The 20,478-nt window shown below is 35.8% G+C and overlaps 1 protein-coding gene across 1 annotated transcript in view; it reads right to left on the bottom strand.

Annotated features, from left to right (window-relative positions):
* Positions 1–20,478, bottom strand: part of IMPG1 (interphotoreceptor matrix proteoglycan 1) — a 280,357-nt gene that overhangs the window by 64,732 nt on the left and 195,147 nt on the right. The window contains 3 exon segments of the mRNA XM_031968606.1: positions 1,927–2,174; positions 5,818–5,838; positions 15,134–15,192. Coding sequence (XP_031824466.1) covers positions 1,927–2,174; positions 5,818–5,838; positions 15,134–15,192 — 328 coding nt within the window.

Genomic DNA, 20,478 nt, shown 5'->3' with positions numbered 1-20,478 from the left:
TTCTGCATTGTCTTTCCCATGCTGTCTGCCTTTGTCCACTACTCCATCCATGTCACCAAGTCAGCTGTCTCTGTACCATACCCTCATTGTCTCTATATTTTTGGTGCTTTTTGCCTCTCTACCCTTTGTGCCTTACTAAAGTGTGATCAGAGCTTTACTATTCACTGCTATCATTTCCTAGTTAGTATTCAAAGAATTAGGCATATTTGCTCTACTTAACAATTCCATAAATTAATTAGCAATTCATCTCTGGACCTGTGATAGTGTTGTGCCACAGTTCTCTTTTAATTGTCCTGATTCAGTTTCCCTAATTGTCCTGACTCAGTTTCCCTAATTGTTCTGCCCCAGTTTCCCTAATTGGTTCTGCCTTGGTTTCCTTAATTGTTCTGCCTCAATCTCCTTACTTGCAACCCTCCCCATCCCCCACACTCTGATTCATGAAGACTGATATAATTCAGGGCTATTTGCTCTAAGGTTATAAATTGTCAATGTGTAAACTCAGAAAGGGGTACTCCAGACTTTGTGTTTGTAGTCAGACACTTTCTTAACTCCTAGTTTGTTAGAATTTATGGTCCTACCCCCCAATCTGTCAGAGCTGAGTAGATGGTTCCTGCCTGGAAATTCCCAATCATCAGAGTTTGAACTCCACCCCCCTGCCTTTGTTTAGCTACTGTATATAAATATATCATTGGGGGCTTGAATTTACTGCTTGATGCTGGCTGGATGCTGGATTCTTGGAGATGATAGCCTCATTCAGCCCTGGGACCAAATCATGGATCCATCTGATCCCAGTAAATCTCTCCCTCTCATAAAAAATATTAAAAACTCTCTAATCTCTATCTTGTCTCATTTTCTCGGGCATTACAATAGCTTGATTACAAGAGAATTTCTAGAGTTAAATTTGTGCTAATAAGAGTCTCCCTAAAGCATCTGAGTCAATGGACACTAGAGATTCAAGGGGTTTGATTTAGCTCTTTGTGAACTTCCATGGGCTATATCATAACTATGGAAGCAGAAGGGTTTTAAAATTGATTGGCCTCCTTGGGATTTTCCAGCAATGGTAGGAATACATCATGGGCTACAAGGAATTGCAAGGGTAGTACTAGAATTTCTTGCTCCTCCTCTTTAGGTAAGACACAAGGTTGAGTGGCAACAAATGGAAGAAACACTGTGAATATGAACCGTCTTCTTTGCCTTAGCAATAGGTCACAGTTCAGAAGAAATAGTAGGCTAGAGATGAAATGGTATAATGACAAGTATGTTGTTTTGGTTATCAGAAGAACGATGTTCAAATTTTCCTTCTGCCATTATTATCTGGGTAAGTTACTTACTTTCTCTGTACCTCATTGTCCGTAGGATTAGTGTTGAAATACATGACTTCTGAGTTCCATCTAGCTCTAAATCTCTGATCTAAATGTGAGATGTTGTGATAAACTTATGAAAACCACAAATGTTAATCTCATAGACATTGGCAGAGATAGCAAGGCAGATGCCTTCCCCTCACATCCCATTACTGATTCAGGTTTTTAAGGGGTTCTCATGATAGAACATCATATATATATATATATGATGTTCTATCATATCTATCTATCTATCTATATATATCTCTCTCTATATATATGTATATAAAGACTTTGGGGAAGACCACCATGGTAAATATTGGTAGAACTAGGTGAAGAATTTTTAGTTTTCATAAAAAACCTTGGAAACTGTTGTGATTGATAATCATGTTTTGTGCCTATGAGATGTTGCTATGAGGTCCCTGAATCCTTGTGTCATTAGATAAGTCATCTGACCTCTGTGGTTCTCAGTGTCCTTATCCACAAAATGAAGAAGTTGGATTAGATGTTCCTTTAGAGACCTTCCAGCCATAGCATTCCACGGCTGATCTACAGGCTAAGCCCACAGCTATAACTACTGACTGACCTTCTGTAAATGGAATTGTTTCCAGTTCCAGAGAGTTGTCTTCCTCTAGTGCTATGGTAATTAGTTGCTGCAGCCTTGCTGAGGTGAGGCTACTTTCTTGAAGTTCCTCCTCCTCCTTCGAGCTTTCAGACTTGCGTTCATTTTCAATTTCATTAGGGTGAATGGTTGACAGGTTGCCGCTGGGCCTTCCTCTTTCTGAGCTGTCTCTCTTAAAGATCACCAGCTGTCGAGCAACTGTGCTGCTAGAGCTGTAGGGTAGGAAAAGACATGACCCACCAAGAGCCATCTGTTACATGTCAAGAAGATTCTCAAAGGTCTTTGCCTCTCCAAGAGAGACTTGTACTTGATTGTTTCTGAACAGGAGCTCCCTGAGGGAAGGGCCATGTTCTTATTCCTATTAGGATCCCAGTCCTCAGAAATCCCTATCCTCCTGCAGATAATTTGGTTTAGTTTAAGCTAAAATCTCCTGACTATTCTCTTTCCTTCTGCACTTACTAGCTCACACTCACCTTTCCCACCTTTGTCATGAGAGGGAAAAAAACTTCAGCTTCTATACCTGAGTATACCTATACTTCAAGTATTCTCATCCCTTTCTTTCTCTCTGTTCTATACTTTAAAAAAAAAAGAAAGAAAAGAAAAGAAAGAAAAATTATGACATCCGATCCCTGTTTCTGAAAGTGAGACAAAGTGACTCTTTAAATATACCAGTGAAAATAGAGAGGTGTGGTGGCTGAAGGACCAGCTTTAGAATCAGTAAGACTTGAGTTGAAGTCCTGTCTTTGACACATACTACCTGTCATTACTTGTCAATGCCTCAGACAACTCTAACATTGTATGTAGCAAAGAAATTGCTGCTTGAGGACAGTAATTCTCTGTTTCTCTCTTTTTGCCTCTCTCTATGTGCTTGCCTCTGTGTCTGTGGCTGTTTCTATGTCTGTCTCTCCCTTCCTCTCCTCCTCCTGCTCCCTCTCTCTGTTTTCTTTTCTCCCCTCCTCTTTCTACCCCCTTGTCTTTTCCTCTCCCTCTCTCTTCTTCTCACCCTTTCCTTCTTACTTTCTCTCTCTCTGTTCCTCTCACTTCCTTCTTCCATGTCCCCCCTCCCCGCCTCTCCCCGTTTCACTTGGTCTGTCTCTGTCTCTGTCTTTGCCTCTCTGTCTCTCTGTCTTTGTCTCTGTCTCTCTTGTTTCTGTCTATCAGTCTCCTCTCTCTGTTTGTCTTTGCACTTGTGTTTCAACATTTAATAGGGGATAATACAAATAGGGTTAATATATACTTTTCCATTTATTCATTGGTAGAGGGAATTTCTATACTTAAAGTCTTCCTGTCCCCAAAGCTATTATTATAAAATTTCAGGCCAGATGTAATTTTGCAGAGATAGGGATATATTAAAAAAGAAATGCCTTAAGATTTTGAAAACTTTGTTTAAAAAACTATATTTACTATTTATTTTATTTTTTCCAATTATATGTAAAGATAGCTTTCAGCATTCATTTTTGTAAGATTTTGAGTTCCAAATTTTCTCCTTCCCTCCATTGCTTCTCTTCCCTCTTCTCTTTCCAAGACAACAAACAATATGATATAGGTTATACATGTATAATCATCTTAAACACACTTCCATATTAGTCATTTCCATACTAGTTCTTAAATGGAACATGGGATTGAGAGAATAATCATAAAAAACTCATATTTGGTCATAAGATCTGGGTTCAAATCTTGACAGCTATTTTTACAATTTACAAAGCTAAGTGTGACTTTGGTCAAGTCACTTGAACTCTTGGTTCTCAGCTTCCCTCATCTGTAAACTTAAGGGCTTAGACTAAATGACCTCTAAGGTGCCTAAATTATGGGGTCTGGGAATAGGATGTAGAATAGATGATACCTACAAGTAATTGGTTTGAATCTGTTGAGGGCCAGTTTAGGTACTCAATTAGTAATGGATAGTTATCTCTTGTTTAAGTGCCCTTTCCTCAGATATCTACTTTTGGTGCCTTATGAGAGCTAAACTAAAGAGAATCAATCAATATGATAGTCAGTCTCTCTGTCTCTGTCACTCTTTCTCTCCCTCCTCTCCTCCTTCTTTTGGAGCTTACTTGGAAAGGTGTATAAGGGGGAAAAAGTGGCAAGATGCATAGCCATTAATTTAAATTGTCATTAAGAAGGTTTGTGTCCAGGAATATTAATCATCCACTTTTCTCAAGTGGCAAAATTTTCTAATTAAAACAAAAATAGCTAGTGAATATTTCTTCTCTATATCATCTTGGAATAAATCTTGTGAAGGAGTCAAGGAGAATCAAGGAGGCACTCTTGGGGTTATGATCAGGGAAAATGAAGTGCCTTTTAGCATATGAAACTGGTCTACAAATACTCCATTTAGAAAAATCTACCTTCTGCCCTCTAGGAGTTTATCATTATAAAATTTTCAACTTTTCTTCTATATAATAAGCTTCTGCAAAGTTCTGTAGAGTGATTGTAAGAGTCCTAAGTAAGAGCTCCTACATATTTTCTGGAGTGCTTTGGATGATACAATCAATGAGACAAGATTTTATAATTCATTATTTTACTAGTCAATTATAGGAGCTCATTACTTATTTTAGAGCTCTCCAAGACAGAATAAGTTTTTCAGTTTAAACTGACCTTGGAATGGAAATAGGAAATTAATGTCTGCACTACTCCAAATTCAGGGCACATATTTATAGATGCAGATAGACAGCTTCCTATTCCACAGATGTCCTTTTAAAGCATGGTATTCTACAAAGACACATATTCCTCAATAAACTTTGAGTTTTAGGGGATAATTTTTAGCTTGTTAGGTATGTTAGAATAAATGCCCCTTTAGAATATAAACTCTTTGAAGGCAGAGAAATTCAATTTTGTTTTTGTATTCTCAATGCTTAATCCAGTACTCAGCACATAATAGGTGCTTAATAAATGCTTAATGATTGATGGATAGATTGATTCCCTGGTTCAATTTTCCTGTTTCCCATAGGGAATGTTTTTAGGCTAAAAAGTCCATCTTGTACAACTCATGCTAGTGATGAGTTAAGTGATTTCTTCAACTTGTAAAGGAAATTTTTGGGGTGAACTCTGAAACTGTGTCCCTTTAATCTGTAAAAGAATCACTCTGAAATTGCATCCCCTTTTCTCTGTAAAAGAAGTGAGATTAGGGGTCTCAGACTTCAGAGAGTCTGGGATGGAGCATACTTTCCAGAGGGCTTTTTCTAAGATAATTGGCTCATTCAATTGGAGATCTTGAGCAAATCACCTCCCATTGAACTTTTGGGTAGCTGGATCCCCATTCAGGAAATTCCAAATTCTGGAAAAAAGTCTTCAATGTGATTTTATTCAACTGGGAAATCTTGGTCTAATAATCAGCTCAAACTGCCTCCAACCCCCAAGATTGGCTCATAAAATAGGTTTCTGTTAACACATTCTTTGCAAATTTCCTCATTAAGAGATTTTTCCACTGAGAGAGCTTCTTAGTGAAAAATACAACTTCACTTTTTGCCGCTAAGATTTTGGGATTCATGAATTCTTTCATGTTGGACCTGCACTGAGACCAGAGGAGATTCTCACATCAATTCTCACAACTCTCTGTACTGCCACTAACTGCATCAGAAACATTGATTTATCACTGGTTTACCAAGGTACTCTATTTGAATAAGGGCTGGCTTATTTTACTGGTCCAAGATATAGATTTGTTAGGAAATTGCTTAAGTAGAACTCAAGCTATTGGGGGCAGAAATTTCCCTTGTGTGTGTGTGTGTGTGTGTGTGTGTGTGTGTGTCCCTAGCACCTAATACAGTGCCTTATACTGAGCAGATGTTCAGTAAATGTATGTTGAATAAATGAATTTCCTGAGCTTCTAAAAGTAAAAGAAAGAATGCAAATTACCCATCTCTTTCCTTCTTCGGTCTTCAGTGCATCACACCCAAATGGGAACATAGGAAGAAGAAAGAAGAAAGAAGAATATTAATGTGAGCTATGGAGATTGAAGAATGAACATTCCAAACATTCATATAGTTCTCCTGTTCTCTATCATCTCTGTCTTGGCTCCATAAGGAAAAGACATTTATGGTAGTTAGTCTTTAAGAAGAGATTCTGAGAATAACATGAAACTACATGATAAAAGTAAAAAGTCCAAGAAAATTTATAGAATGAATACTGAATTTGGAGACAGATGACCTGGATTCAAACCTGACCCAGCTGCGTATTTACTTGCCTAACCATGGAAAAGTTACTTTCCCTCTCTGGGCCTTTTTCTTATTTGTAAAGTGAGAGTTAGTCTAACTGACCTGCAAGGTTCCTCCTACACTTCCTCCTATGGATTCTGAATTGTAGTTGAGCTTGTGTCAGTATATAGTTATGTCTGCTACATTTTTCTTTCTTTCCAAACAATTTTTTTTTTCTTTTCCTGTCTGCTTTCTTGGAAAGAAGTTACAAAGTTGTTCTTTGGAGTATGCATTATGAGTAGTCCTATTGAACAAGAAGTTTTTCCAAGAAGGGAATCCCAGTAGCATCTTGTAGAGAGATGAAATAATTTACTAAATTGGTTATTGTCAATAATATATGCCTCAAGAGAAGCAATTGTTAAATCTTAATATTAGCATTATATCTTAAAAATTAGTAAATGCTACAAAATGAGGTTTATTTATTTTATTGATTGTCTAGACTTAAGAAAGTGACAGCGAAAATGTTAATAATATAGATTAAACTTGAGTGTGTTACTTTTTTTTCTCCATTCCCCTACCTGAGAGCTGATTGTTGTACAAAGACAAGTATACCATTGCTTACTGATATTCTGGAAAGCCTCTGTTTCTTACACTTAAATTCTAGTAATCAGATGTGCATAATGGAGCCCAACAATAGTCTATTACTTGGCATATGTTAAGTGCTTAATAAAAATATTTAGTAATTGAACTAATGGTTAAAATGAAAAAGATCTGGGGTTTCTAGTAAACTACAAACTCAATATGAGCTAATATTGTGACAAGGCAACCATTTTCTCCTCCCTCTCTACTTTCACAAAAACTATATATAGACTTAGACTACATTAATGGAAGCATAGTATCTAAAAGGAGGATAACCCTTCAGATAATAAAATAGTACTGGATTTGGTTCTGAGTACCACATTTTGGAAAATGATATTAATAAGCTGAAACATGTACAGAGCATATACAACCAAGAAGGTGAAGGGACTAAAGACCATGCCATACAAGTATCTGCTAAAGGCAACTGGGATGTTTAGCCTGGATAAGAAAAGACTAAAAAATGAAATCATAACTGCTCTTAAGCGAGACAGCATGATGTGGTGGAAAGAGGATGATTGATGGAGTCATAGAACTTGGGCTCTAATCTTGCCTCTGATACTAATTAATGGGGTGACCTTAATCTTCTAGTATTTCATTTTTTTCATTTGGGTTTGGATGAGATAGACTCTGGAATCCCTTTTAGCTGTTATTTGTGATTCTAAAAATATGATGGACTAATTGATATGGAAAGTGAATTAAGAATGCTCTGTTTGGCCCCAGAAGACATGATTAGGATTAATGGTAGAATAATTAGGATGATAGTTTTTGGCTCAATATAAGAATAAACTTTCCAATAACTAGAACTGTCCAAAAATAGAATGGGTTCTCAGGGTTGAGATGGAATGGCAAGATAGTGGTAAATTCTCTGCTTCAGAGAGAAGCAGAGAATCTACTCTTTACAATCCAAAGATTGGAGTAGCAAAGATACTGGAGTAGTTTACCATTCCTTTTTCAGTTCATTTTCTAAATAAAGAAATTGAGGCAAAGAAAGTTAATTGACTTGCTTAGGAACATATAGCTTGGTGCTATATACTCTGCATCATCTAGTTGCTCTTTAGTTCTCTGTTACTAGAAGTTAAAGTGGAGACTGTATGACCACTTCTCTGAGATATAGAAGGGATTCCTGTTGAGGGAAAGGTTAGTCTAGAACAGGTGTTCTTAACCAGGGGTCTGTGAACTTAAATTTCTTTTATTATTATTATTATATCTTTTTATTTACAAGTTATATGCATAGGTAATTTTACAGCATTGACAATTGCCAAACCTTTTGTTCCAATTTTTCCCCTTCTTCCCCCCACCCCTTCCCCCAGATGTCAGGTTGACCAACACATGTTAAATATGTTATAGTATAAATTAAATACAATAAAAGTATACATGTCCAAACAGTTATTTTGCTGCACAAAAAGAATCGGACTTTGAAATACTATACAATTAGCCTGTGAAGTAAATCAAAAATGCAGGTGGACAAAAATAGAGGGATTGGGAATTCTATGTAGTGGTTCATAGTCATATCCCAGAGTTCTTTCGCTGGGTGTACCTGGTTCAATTCATTACTGCTCTATTGGAAGTGATTTGGTTCATCTTATTGCTGAGGATGGCCACGTCCATCAGAATTGATCATCATACAGTATTGTTGTTGAAGTATATAATGATCTCCTGGGCCTACTCATTTCACTCAGCATCAGTTCATGTAAGTCTCTCCAGGCCTTTCTGAAATCTTCCTGCTGGTCATTTCTCATAGAACAATAATATTCCATAATATTCACATAGCACAATTTATTCAGCCATTCTGGTCATCTACTCAGTTTCCAGTTTCTAGCCACTACAAAGAGGGCTGCCATAAACATTCTTGCACATAGAAGTCTTTTCCCCTTCTTTAAAATCTCTTTGGGATATAAGCCCAGTAGTAACATTGCTGAATCAAAGGGTATGCATAGTTTGATAACTTTTTGAGCATAGTTCCAAATTGCTCTCCAGAATGGCTGGATGTATTCACAATTCTGTTAACAATGTATTAGTGTCCCTGTTTTCCCACATCCCCTCCAACATTCCACATTATCTTTCCCTGTCATTCTAGCTAATCTGACAGGTGTGTAGTGGTATCTCAGAGTTGTCTTAATTTGCATTTCTCTGATTAATAATGACTTGGTGTACGGTGTTAAGTGTGGGTCAATGCCTAGTTTCTGCCATACTAATTTCCAATTTTCCCAACATTTTTTGTCAAACAGTGAGTTTTATTCCAAAAGCTGGAGTCTTTGGGTTTGTCAAACACTAGAGTATTAAAGTTATTGACTGTTTTGTCCTTTGAACCTAACCTATTCCAATGATCAACTAGTCTATTTCTTAGCCAATACCAAATGGTTTTGGTAACTTCTGCTTTATAATATAATTTTAGATCTGGTACAGGTAGGCCACCTTCATTTGATTTTTTTTCTTAAATTCCCTTGAAATTCTTGACCTTTTGTTTTTCCATATGAACTTTGACGTTATTTTTTTCTAGATCATTAAAATAGTTTTTTGGGAATCTGATTGGTATAGTGCTAAATAAATAGATTAATTTAGGTCATCTTTATTATATTTGCTCACCCTATTCAAGAGCATTTAATATTTTTCTAATTGGTTAGATCAGACTTAATTTGTGTGTAAAGTATTTTGTAGTTTTGCTCATAAAGTTTCTGATTTTCCCTTGGCAGATAGATTCCTAAATATTTTATATTATTGGTAGTTACTTTAAATGGAATTTCTCTTTGTAACTCTAACTTTTGGATTTTGTTAGTGATATATAAGAATGCTGATGACTTATGTAGGTTTATTTTGTATCCTGCAACTTTGCTAAAGGTGTGGATTATTTCTAATATCTTTTTAGTAGAATCTCTAGGGTTTTCTAAGTATACCATCATATCATCAGCAAAGAATGACAATTTGATTTCCTCATTACCTACTCTAATTCCTTTAATTTCTTTCTCAACTTTTATTGCCAAAGCTAGCATTTCTAATACAATATTGAATAGTAATGGTAATAATGGGCAACCTCATTTCACTCCTGATTTTATTGGGAATGATTGCAGTTTATCCCCATTACATATGATGCTCACTGATGGTTTTAAATAGATGCTACTGATTATTTTAAGGAAAAGTCCATTTATTCCTATATTCTCAAGTGTTTTCAAATAGGAATGGACGTTGGATTTTATCAAATGCTTTTTCTGCATCTATTGAGATGATCATATGGTTTTTGTTAATTTGGTTATTAATATGGCCAATTATACTGATAGTTTTCCTAATATTGAACTAGCCCTGCATTCCTGGTATAAATCCAACTTGATCATGATGTATTATCCTGGGGATGATTTTCTGTACTCTTTTTGCTAATATCTTATTTAAGATTTTAGCATCAATATTCATTAGGGAGATTGGTCTATAATTTTCTTTCTTTGTTTTCAACCTACCTGCTTTAGGTATCAGTACCATATCTGTTTCATAAAAAGAATTTGGTAGGACTCCTTCATTCCCAATTTTTTCAAATAGTTTATATAGCATTGGGGCTAATTGTTCTTTAAATGTTTGGTAGAATTGTGAAATTAAATTTCAAAAAATTACTGCATTTCAATAATTAGTTTCCATTATAATCTTTCATTTTTATTTGATGGATTTAAAAATATTATTCTGAAAAAGAATTCACAGACTTCACCTGACAGCTAAAAAGGTCTATGTTATAAAAAGGTTAAGCATTCCCAATCTGGGTCATTCTAAGTGGTTCACGTACCACTCTAAGATCCTGTGATTTGATATAGTGAACAATCTGTTTTTAGAGTAATTTTTCACACCTCAGTCTCACCACAGGAATAGCTATTTGCCATTCTATTTCATTTTTTCCCTTCTTCAATCAGCAGGATTAAGTCTAGTGTGCCTTCTCACCATGAATCTGAGTCCTGTACACAATACGTTCTAACTCCTAAAGGATAGTCATAAGGACAATGAAACTGGTGATTTCACTTAAATTACTCTGACTATTTATGACCATTCAGCAAAGAAAACACACACAATTTAGCTATTTTGTATCTCAAATGACAGATGGAGATGGGAAAGAGTATGCTAAATATTAAGGGATTAATAGCTCAGTACTTTATAAGTAGAGTATATTAAATATATCTGGAGCTCTCAGTAGTTGCTTTCATGCAGTGGCAAAATTGAACAAAAACAAACTCAATTGACTCTCTTTTCTACCTCTCAACACTCCCAAGAGAACATGTATAGTAATGAAAATTGCTGTACAGGAATGGGAATTTTCACCTACCATCAGAGGATGATAGATCATTTGTTCAGCAAGTCAATCAATAAGCATTTATTAAGATTTATTATATACTGGAGACTGTGCTAATGGCTGGGGATACAAAGAAAGGCAAAACATGATTCCTGCCCTCAAGGAGAGTCCATTCTAATTGAGGAAGATCTGCAAATAAATTGTTTGTAGAATATATTTAAGTGGAAAGTAATCTCAGAGATTAGGGGCAGCATAATAATGAAGTAGATAGAGTGTCAGAACTGAAGTCTGGAAGACTCATGTTTCTGAGAGCAAAACTGTCCTCAGACACATATCAGTTGATGTCCCTAAGAATGTCACTTAACTCTTTCTGCCTTACTTCCTCATTTATAAAATGAACTGGGGAAGGAAATGATAAACCACTTCAGTATTTTTGGTAAGAAAACACCAAATGGAGTCAAACAGACTGAAATGATTGAACAACAACAATAATCTCAGAGAAAAAAGTACTGGGTGGTGGGAAGGAAGAGGAAAGGGAGAATTTGAGCTGAGTTGAAGGAAGCAAGGGAAACAAGGAGGTTAAGGTAAGGATAGAGGGCATTCCAGGCCCTGGGGGCAACCAATACAAATGAATAGAATTAGAAGATTGAATGTCATGTATGAGATACGATGAGAAGGTCAGTGTTGCTGGATAGCACAGTAAGTAACAGAGATGGTAAAGGAGTAAGAGGACTAGAAAGGTAGTAAAGGGGCAAATGGTGAAGGGCTTTAAAAGTCAAACAGGATTTTATACATGATCCTTGAGACGGCAGTAGATTGAGTTTATTGACTAGCTGAAATGACATAATCAGACCAGTACAGTGGTCTAGGAGCTAATATTGACTTTGCTTATTTTCATTGCAGGGGACAAAGAACACTAGTCTGCTCTCCTGAGAGTTCTGTCTCCTGATTACAGGCATCAGGATCTGTCTGGCAGGGCTTTGTGAGAAAAGACTACTTCTGTTGCTGACTACTAAATGCTGAAATAATTCCCATGGCCTCATTTTCTGGCATAACTGAAACCTCTATACCTTTTGAGAAAATAATTATGGAATACAGGCTTATCATGTTCAAAGGAAACCTAATATGAAGTTATCTAAGTCTGCAGAAAAAATATTGAAGGGATTCTGATAATCCAGTGAAAAAGATGCTTTCACTCCAGTTCAGCAGGGGAGCACAAATAAAAGGAAGAAGGATTTTTTTTCCTTTGATAGAAAAATTACTTACAAAGGATACAAAATAGTTTGAGATATCATTTCCACAATTAAGGAATGAAATGCTAAACACGAGATTAGTATCTTTCAGTTTATAAGTTTGTGATTTGAAGGAAAATAGTTAATAATGCTAGAAAATAAAATTAATGGAATTTTCTACATTTAAAGTACTAAGAAATTTAGCTGATGTATAATTCCCTTGGTGAATCTGACCTTAAGAGAATGCTTTTGGAATCAAATGACCTGGATCTGAGTCCCAGATCTGCCACCTGTAATTCTTTGTCAAATCCCTTAAAATCTGTTTCAGTTTCTTTATCTCTGAGGTGAGAGGGCAGGGCAGAATAGAAGGCCTTTTGGGTCTCTGCCCAGCTCTAAATTTATGATCCTATGAGCTATAATTTCATCAATATGGCTTCTTTCTTCACAAACATAAACCTTCATTGACTTTGTAGTTTTTTGGATGCTATACTTGAAAAATTCATTAGTTTGTGGGCAACTTACTGATAGAATGAGATTCTGTAGAATTAGTGAGGCCGGTCTTTGGACAACAGACATTCAGTCCCATTCCACCTTTGCAGATTGTAGGACCTGGCCTGAGTATTATTGGTTCATAGTCTATTAAGGGCTCAATATTCCATGGCATTCCAGCTCATTGGAACCTGCCAAAGCTTGTTCTAGACTGGCAAAACCTTTGAGAAATCATGGTCATGCCCATGACCTGAATAAGGACTCATAATAGCACTGAAGAAGTGAGGGAGCTATTAATATTTTTCTGTTCTGTTTTGTGTAATTATAATTTTTCCTCTAAGTACATGACTTTAAAGGTTTGTCACACACAATTTTTAACAAGCTGTAGCCAAAGGAAAATGGAATTCAAGGGAAAAATCTTTTCATTGATTTTTCCAATCAATTTAAGGAATCATATCTAGTCCTTAAAAAGAATTTAGCCCATAGGGGAAAGTTATAGCCTAAAGTGTATACTAATTTGATGTCTGAGTTTCTTCTTTTCATTCTTTGATTTCTGAAGGCAGATAGGTAGCATAGTAGACAGAGTTCTGGGCCTGGAGTCAAGATGAGCTGCATACAAATCTAGCCTCCATGCATATGACCCTAGACAAATCACTTAACCTTTGTTTACTTCAGTTTCCTCAAGAGGAAAATGGGAATAATAGTAATACCTGATTCTTCTTTTGAGAATCAAATGATATAATGTAGATAAAGTATTTCACAAACTCTAAAAGGATCTCATGAATTCTCTTTCTCTTTTTCTACCTCTATACTCATAGGGCATTCTAAGTCTTAGTGTATTTTAAAGATATTAAAGCTTCAGCTCCTCAAGCTTAAAATTGCACTAAGATTTTTGGAATATCCTATATGTGTATGTATATATATGTGTGTGTGTGTGTGTGTGTGTGTGTGTGTGTGTGTGTACTGGCTCTGTGATTTCATGGTATAAAGAACTCTTGTTATGGAAACTCTCTCCATCAATGCATACCAATAACTTTTCTGTAACTTACAAAGACTTGCTCAAGAAAATGAGAGGTTGTATATTTGCTAGGATTACTCATCTAGTATATGTCAAAGATTCCAAAGTTGAAGCTCTATTTACTATATACCATAGTGCCATTATGTTTTATGTAAATGCCAATTATCATTATTATTATTATCTGCTAATTTTTTATTTTGATGGCATTTTTCATTTCCTTGAAGAATATAATCTTAGCAATTTCAATGTATCTGAGTTCTCTATGAAGTTCTTTCTTATTATGCCGTCCATAACAAATTTAAATTAAAAGTCTGCTGATTTCACTGCAGCAGCTTGTCTACAAACAGCTTGCCTATATTCAGAATTATATTCTTTCCATTTTATTTTGGTTTCATACATACAATTTCACATGAACTACTACAGACTAGCATCATGAAATGAAGACAAATGAATCTACTTTTGTCAATATTAAGGATTTCACTGTATCTTATGTTTACTTTTTAATATTTTTTCTGTAGAAGTTACAAAAATCAGTGGGGCATGGGAACTTAAAAAGAAATAAACCAACCAAGCAAACACCACACAGAAGCTATTTATGAGCTTGTCTTATTTCTGCTGACTCAGAGTATCCTGTGTCTCAAGAAAAAATTAGAGATAATAAGTGTGCCAACAAGGAACTTTACCTATACCTTCATCTCCCTCTAGTTAACCTTAGAGATAGGGGATCATTTTTTGCTCATGTTGGAATTGAATGATAAACCTGCTGTGGATTTTTAAAATAGCAAATTGTGAACCCATCTGGAGGTGTGGGATGGATGCTTGGCATAATGAATGGTTTTAAAAGTCTTGTCCAAAACCACCCACCACATTAGTGTGTTTTGATACTAATGGATTAAAACAAGGCTGCTTTCATCAGCTGTGGGCCCATGTGTCAGAATGCTGATGGTGAAGGCAGTTGGAAGATTGTTTCATCCTTTCTTTTTGCTTTATAGGATTTACAGATGGTGGCATTCTTGTACAAGATTTGGAAAATTTGGTTGCACTATCATTCTCTAAGCTACAGGCCAAAAGAGGGCTTTATATCCTTATTTGATCTGTCTCATATGAGCCAATTTTATAGGGGGATCATTAAGAACATTGCCAGTAATTCATGGTGGAAAAGTCTGTACATAAAAGAACACTTTCCTTAGGGCAGAAATAACTCAGTTCTTTTAAAAATGACCCAGACTCATATTCATCTTTAAAAATTCAGCTATCTAGAATGCATCTTTCTGTTTAGGTTAAAATTGAGCCAAACGTAGGAATGAATAATGCATGTTTTGTATTGATATAACTTTTTTTTTTTTAAAGTAGGGAGAAGATCAGGAAAATGAGAGAGCTAGATTTTCATACTTACCTAAATCCTAGTACATGGATTTCTTTGAATCCTGGAAGTGTCTTAAGGATTTTTTGCATCTGCAGAGAGAAAGAGAAATAACCCTGTGAGATCCCTCTTTTAGACTTCCAAGCCTTTCCTAACTTGAAATAGCATCCTTCCAGAGAACTTTTTGTATGATGTAGGAAGATAGAAGAATTAAGTACCTTTTGGAGAGATATCTAATAGAAAGAAAGGAAGGAGAAGAGATTTTTATTATTTTTATTAAGTGTCTACTATGTACTAAGGACAATGTTATGTACTTTACAAATATTATTTAAACTTTGCAACAATCCTGACAGATAGCTGCTCTTATTAGTATAATAAATCAATAATGAAAGAACAGCTGAAGTTATACTTAAGTCTAAAACATATGGCTTTGTTTATAACTCTCTTCCAAATCCTATCCAAAGGTTCTTACTTTTTTCTTGCTCTAGTTTTTCCCGTTTTAATTTTCTGACTAATTTATGACTTGCTCTGGTCTTCTGGAATGTTTTCTCTGAATAAGTTATGAATTCATTTAAAAGCAATACTTGTTGGTGCTTGGCTATTAGGTTTTTGTTTACACACCTAGAAGGTAGGTATAATATTTTGAGAATCACGCTTATTAAAACCAGAATAATTATTTGTTGTTAGAACTAGTCTTAAATGTGGAAAGGTCTACTAAACATAAAAAGATGGCTCAGTAATATCAGATACTGTGGGAAATGACTTAGGAAATTTGACTTTCATATACTTTATAAGGCATTTTCTTAATTGATTTGACATTTCACCATCCTTTGTGTATATTACTATTTCATTCTCTATGCAGTATTTGCAAACACAACAGCAGGAGGCTGTATTGTTACCAAAATGAGTAATTAGTTACTTTCAATTATCCATGCTGCCTGAACAGAACAGTAATGCAGATAATCTCCAAATCACTCATTTTGATAATCAGACTGTATTTTATAGTTATTGACCTGTATGTTACGTTCTGTAACACTGTTGAACCTAGTAATTGTCTGTAGGGCCAGCTCATAGATGCAAGATATTCAAACCTATGAAGTATTGAACAAAAGCTCTGAATGAATGTTAATCTGCTTACTAAACCTGTGAAACCTGTGACAGTTTTAAAACCTAGAAATTGACTCAGGGGAGTTGAGAAAAATAACAAATCCAGACCAGGAACAATTTTTAATGCCTTTCTTTGCTTTGCCATATAGATGCTCATCAGATAAAACACGTATTAAATGCTTTACTACAGCCCAAGCATTGTGCTAAATGTTGAACATACCAACACAAGTAAGGCAGTCCCTGCTCTTAAGAAGTTTGCCTTCTAGTAGGTGAAGACAACACAAAATGGAATTCTGGAAAGGAAGAGAAGGAGAAATGGAGAGGTAGTAAAGTGGAGACTAGGATCCTGGCAAGATAAGGTGAAAACTCACCTCTCTGATCCATTATGACACCCATGAGCTCTCAAATCCAGAAACATTTCCTAGAATCTCTTACACAGGCTGATTATGCAATCTTGATTAAGTTGCTTAGTCTCTCAGTGCCCATGATAATTTTCTGACCCCACTATAATTCTCTAATGTTATGTTGTAGAGAAAATGATAATCTTTGTGCATATAGAAAATTTCTTATTGGGAGCTTCCTATTTGGATGAAATAGCTGATTCATATCATCCAGTTCTCTCTCCTATCCCTCAGTAAAAAAAAAGCACACTAAATGGGAAAAAAAATCACTGGTTAAAAAAGAACTATTTCAGGAATCATATTTTTGAGACTTGCTAATGGTATAATCCTGGGATATCTTTAACCTTGTTGGGGTTAAATATCCCTATCTGCAAAAGGGGGCAAATACAAGGAAGATAATTATAATGTAATAAAAATAGTAATATGATAACAACAACAATAATGATAACTAATATTTATATAGTACTTTGTAAATATCTCATTTGTTCCTCACAACAACTATAGGAGGCAGTTGTTATTCTCATTTTGTAGTTGAGAAAACTGAGGCAGACAGAGGTAAAGTGACTTGACCAAAATTACACAACTAGCATGTGTCTGAGGGCAGGGTCTTCCTGACACCAGGTTCAAGGCTCTATTCACTATGCTGCCTAACTGCCAACAATACCACTTATATTTACTTTTGGGGAAAAGTGCTTTGAAAATCTCAAAAGAACAAGGCAAAAATGTAAACCATTATTGTTTTCATTATTCTTTTCTACCTATTATGTGCAGGTAAATGGCCTTTGGGGGCCAAGATGACAGGAAGAAGTAAATTGGTGGACTAGTGAAAAAAGGATGGTACGCAGACAAAGTAGCCAATTCCTTTTGGACATGTATTAAAATGCTCATTAGATTTATTATGGAAATTAAATTACTACCAAATGCTGTCCATTAATTCCTGATTAGGCCCAGATGATTTCTTCTAATGCTGCAGAGGGGCTAATGTTAAGTGGATTGACTTTCTACTATATAGCTTTTGAGGGATGTGGAGCATGTTTGCACAGCTGGTCTCTCTGGGAGGACAATTGACATTGAGAGCCAGAGGATTTCCTTTTTATGAGTGTGTCAATGATAGTGTAAAAGTAAAAAGTGGGGAGGGCAAGAGACATCTCTTTGGATTTCACAAAATTTTCCTTTGTTTACTAGTGGAGTTTCCAGAGTACAGAAACACAATACTCCCTCATTAATAACTATTGCAGAAAATTATATTCATTAGCCATACTAAGCATTAGAGCTCAAAGCGAATTCATCTAACCTGTCTCTTTGTTTTACAATTAACTGAAGCCAAAGGATGGGAAGTGATTTGGTCCACTTATATATCTAGTTAGTGGCAGAATGAGAAGACCCTTAAGCACTGGACTCTCAGTAAATTTTTTTTTTTTTTGTACGATGCTCTACTCTTTCATTTTTTCTTTGATGGCTCAAAATATTTGATTACCTATTTTTATTGATAAGTAACAGATTCATAGAAATCTCAAGAGTTAAAAGAGACCCCAAAGACAGTCTTCCACCTGTTATTCTTAGTCCTGCCCTCCAAGGCCAAGACAAACAAATCTTATACCTCTTCTATGTAACAACAGCCCTTCGAATATGGGAAACCAGCTATTGTATGGTTAAGAATAGCAGAGGGAAGAAATCTTGATCACTTCAATGTCATTTAAGTGTAATTTATTTCTTACCTTGAGCCTAAGTTTGTATTTTTTAAAATTTCCACATATCACTTCAAGATTTAATAAGTGGACAGGATGATTTCAGAAAGGCCTAGAGAGACTTACATGAACTGATGCTGAGTGAAATGAGCAGGACCAGGAGATCATTATACACTTCAACAACAATACTCTCTGATGAGCAATTCTGATGGACGTGGCCCTCTTCAGCAATGAGATGAACCAAATCAGTTCCAATAGAGCAGTAATGAACTGAACCAGCTACACCCAGCGAAAGAACTCTGGGAGATGACTAAGAACCATTACATAGAATTCCCAATCCCTATATTTTTGTCTACCTGCATTTTTGATTTCCTTCACAGGATAATTGTACACTATTTCAGAGTCCGATTCTTTTTGTGCAGCAAAATAACTGTTTGGACATGTATACTTATTTTGTATCTAATTTATACTTTAACATATTTAACATTTATTGGTCAACCTGCCATCTAGGGGTGGGGATGGGGGGAAGGAGAGGAAAAATTGGAACAAAAGGTTTGGTAATTGTCAATGCTGTAAAATTACCTATGCATATAACTTGTAAATAAAAACCTATTAAAAAAGAAGAGATTTAATAAGTGGGGCCAACCAGAACAAATCTCCTTCCCCTTCTAAGTGACAGAATTTCAAATATTTGAAAACGGCTATCACATAGTTAAATATTGAAGGAGAAAAATCCTGCCTACCTTGTCTAACTCTGAGTCTCTCTACTATAGCATTCTGTTTCTCTAATAGAAAAACACTTTGATGGGTAAATCCTCTTCTTAGCCCCATTTTCCAGGTTCCAAGATTGCACTGTTCAGGAGATAAATTTATCTTATTTATTTATCAAGACTTGTCTGGATGGTAATTGAATACCATCAGGTTGAATGAAAACAATAATTTATTCTGGACAGTACAACCCAAACACCTGCCTGAGAGCAAGTGATTCTCCCAATGTGTTCTAACATCCAATTAATAGTCACTGCCTTCCTCTCTTACTGGCAACATTTTTGCTGCTCTTGGCCCTTTTTAAATCAATTGCTTTTCTAGCCAGGACTATGTGTAGTGCTTCCCTTGAAAACTTTACACTGGACACTTTGGACTTGTCCAAGTAATTTTTCTGTTTCAAATTCTCTATCTCCTATCTTATTGCCTTTGCATCAGTAATCCCTCATGCCTGGAATATTGTCCTTCCCTGTTCCCAATTTCGGATGTCTTTGGCATTTTTCAAATCTCTCGTGAAATTCCATGTTCTCAAGGGAGGCTTTTTCCAGTCTCCTCCATTACTGTTAGTGCCTTCTCTCTAGATTATATTCCATTTGCTCTGTAAATGTCTTGTTATACAATTTTTCCTTTTGCATATTGTCCCCTCACCCTATGAGCTCTTTTTATACCCAGACAGTGTCTAAGCCAGAAAATTAGATTGGATTTAACATACATTTACTTGGTAATGTTTTTTGGAAAGAAGACAAACATGCAACTTGACCCCTTTCTACCTTTCTAGCCTTTGCTTCTCCTTTTCTTTCTCTATTATCCAAAGACACTGTACTTTTTGCACTTCTTGGTACTCAATACTCCATTTCCCAACTCTGTACTGTCACTGGCTATTTCCCAAACCTGGAATGCTCTCCTGCCCCATTCCTATTACCTGCTTCCCAGACTTGCTTCAGATCTCAGTTGAAGTTCCACCTTCTGCAAATAATCTTTCCTTGTCCCTCTTAATCTTAAGGTGCCTACCCTCTGAGATAATTTCTAATTTATCCTCTCTTCCTTTATGTGTGTCTGTCTGTCTATCTATCATGTCTATACATAGTTGTTTAAATTTGTTCTCACCATTAGAATATAAGCTTCTTGATGAGCCCTTTGTTCTTTCTTTGTATCCCCAGTGCTAGTCAAGTGTCAGTCTTATGTATAGTAAGTGCTTAATACATTTTTAATAAATACCATGGGACAGTTTGGCAGTACAGTGGATAGAGTACTGGGTCAGGAGCCAGGAAAACTTATCTGCCTGAGTTCATATCTGGCCTAGACATTTACTCGCTTGGGCAAGTCATGTAACTGTTTATCTCAGTTTCTTCATTTGTTAAAATGAGCTCTAGAAAGAAATGGCAGTATTATTGTCAGGAAAACTAGACATAGTGTT

Source organism: Sarcophilus harrisii, chromosome 4 (assembly GCF_902635505.1).
Source record: "Sarcophilus harrisii chromosome 4, mSarHar1.11, whole genome shotgun sequence".
Lineage (NCBI taxonomy): Eukaryota > Metazoa > Chordata > Mammalia > Dasyuromorphia > Dasyuridae > Sarcophilus > Sarcophilus harrisii.
Note: the sequence above shows the minus strand (reverse complement) of the source record. Positions and strands in the feature narration are given on the sequence as shown.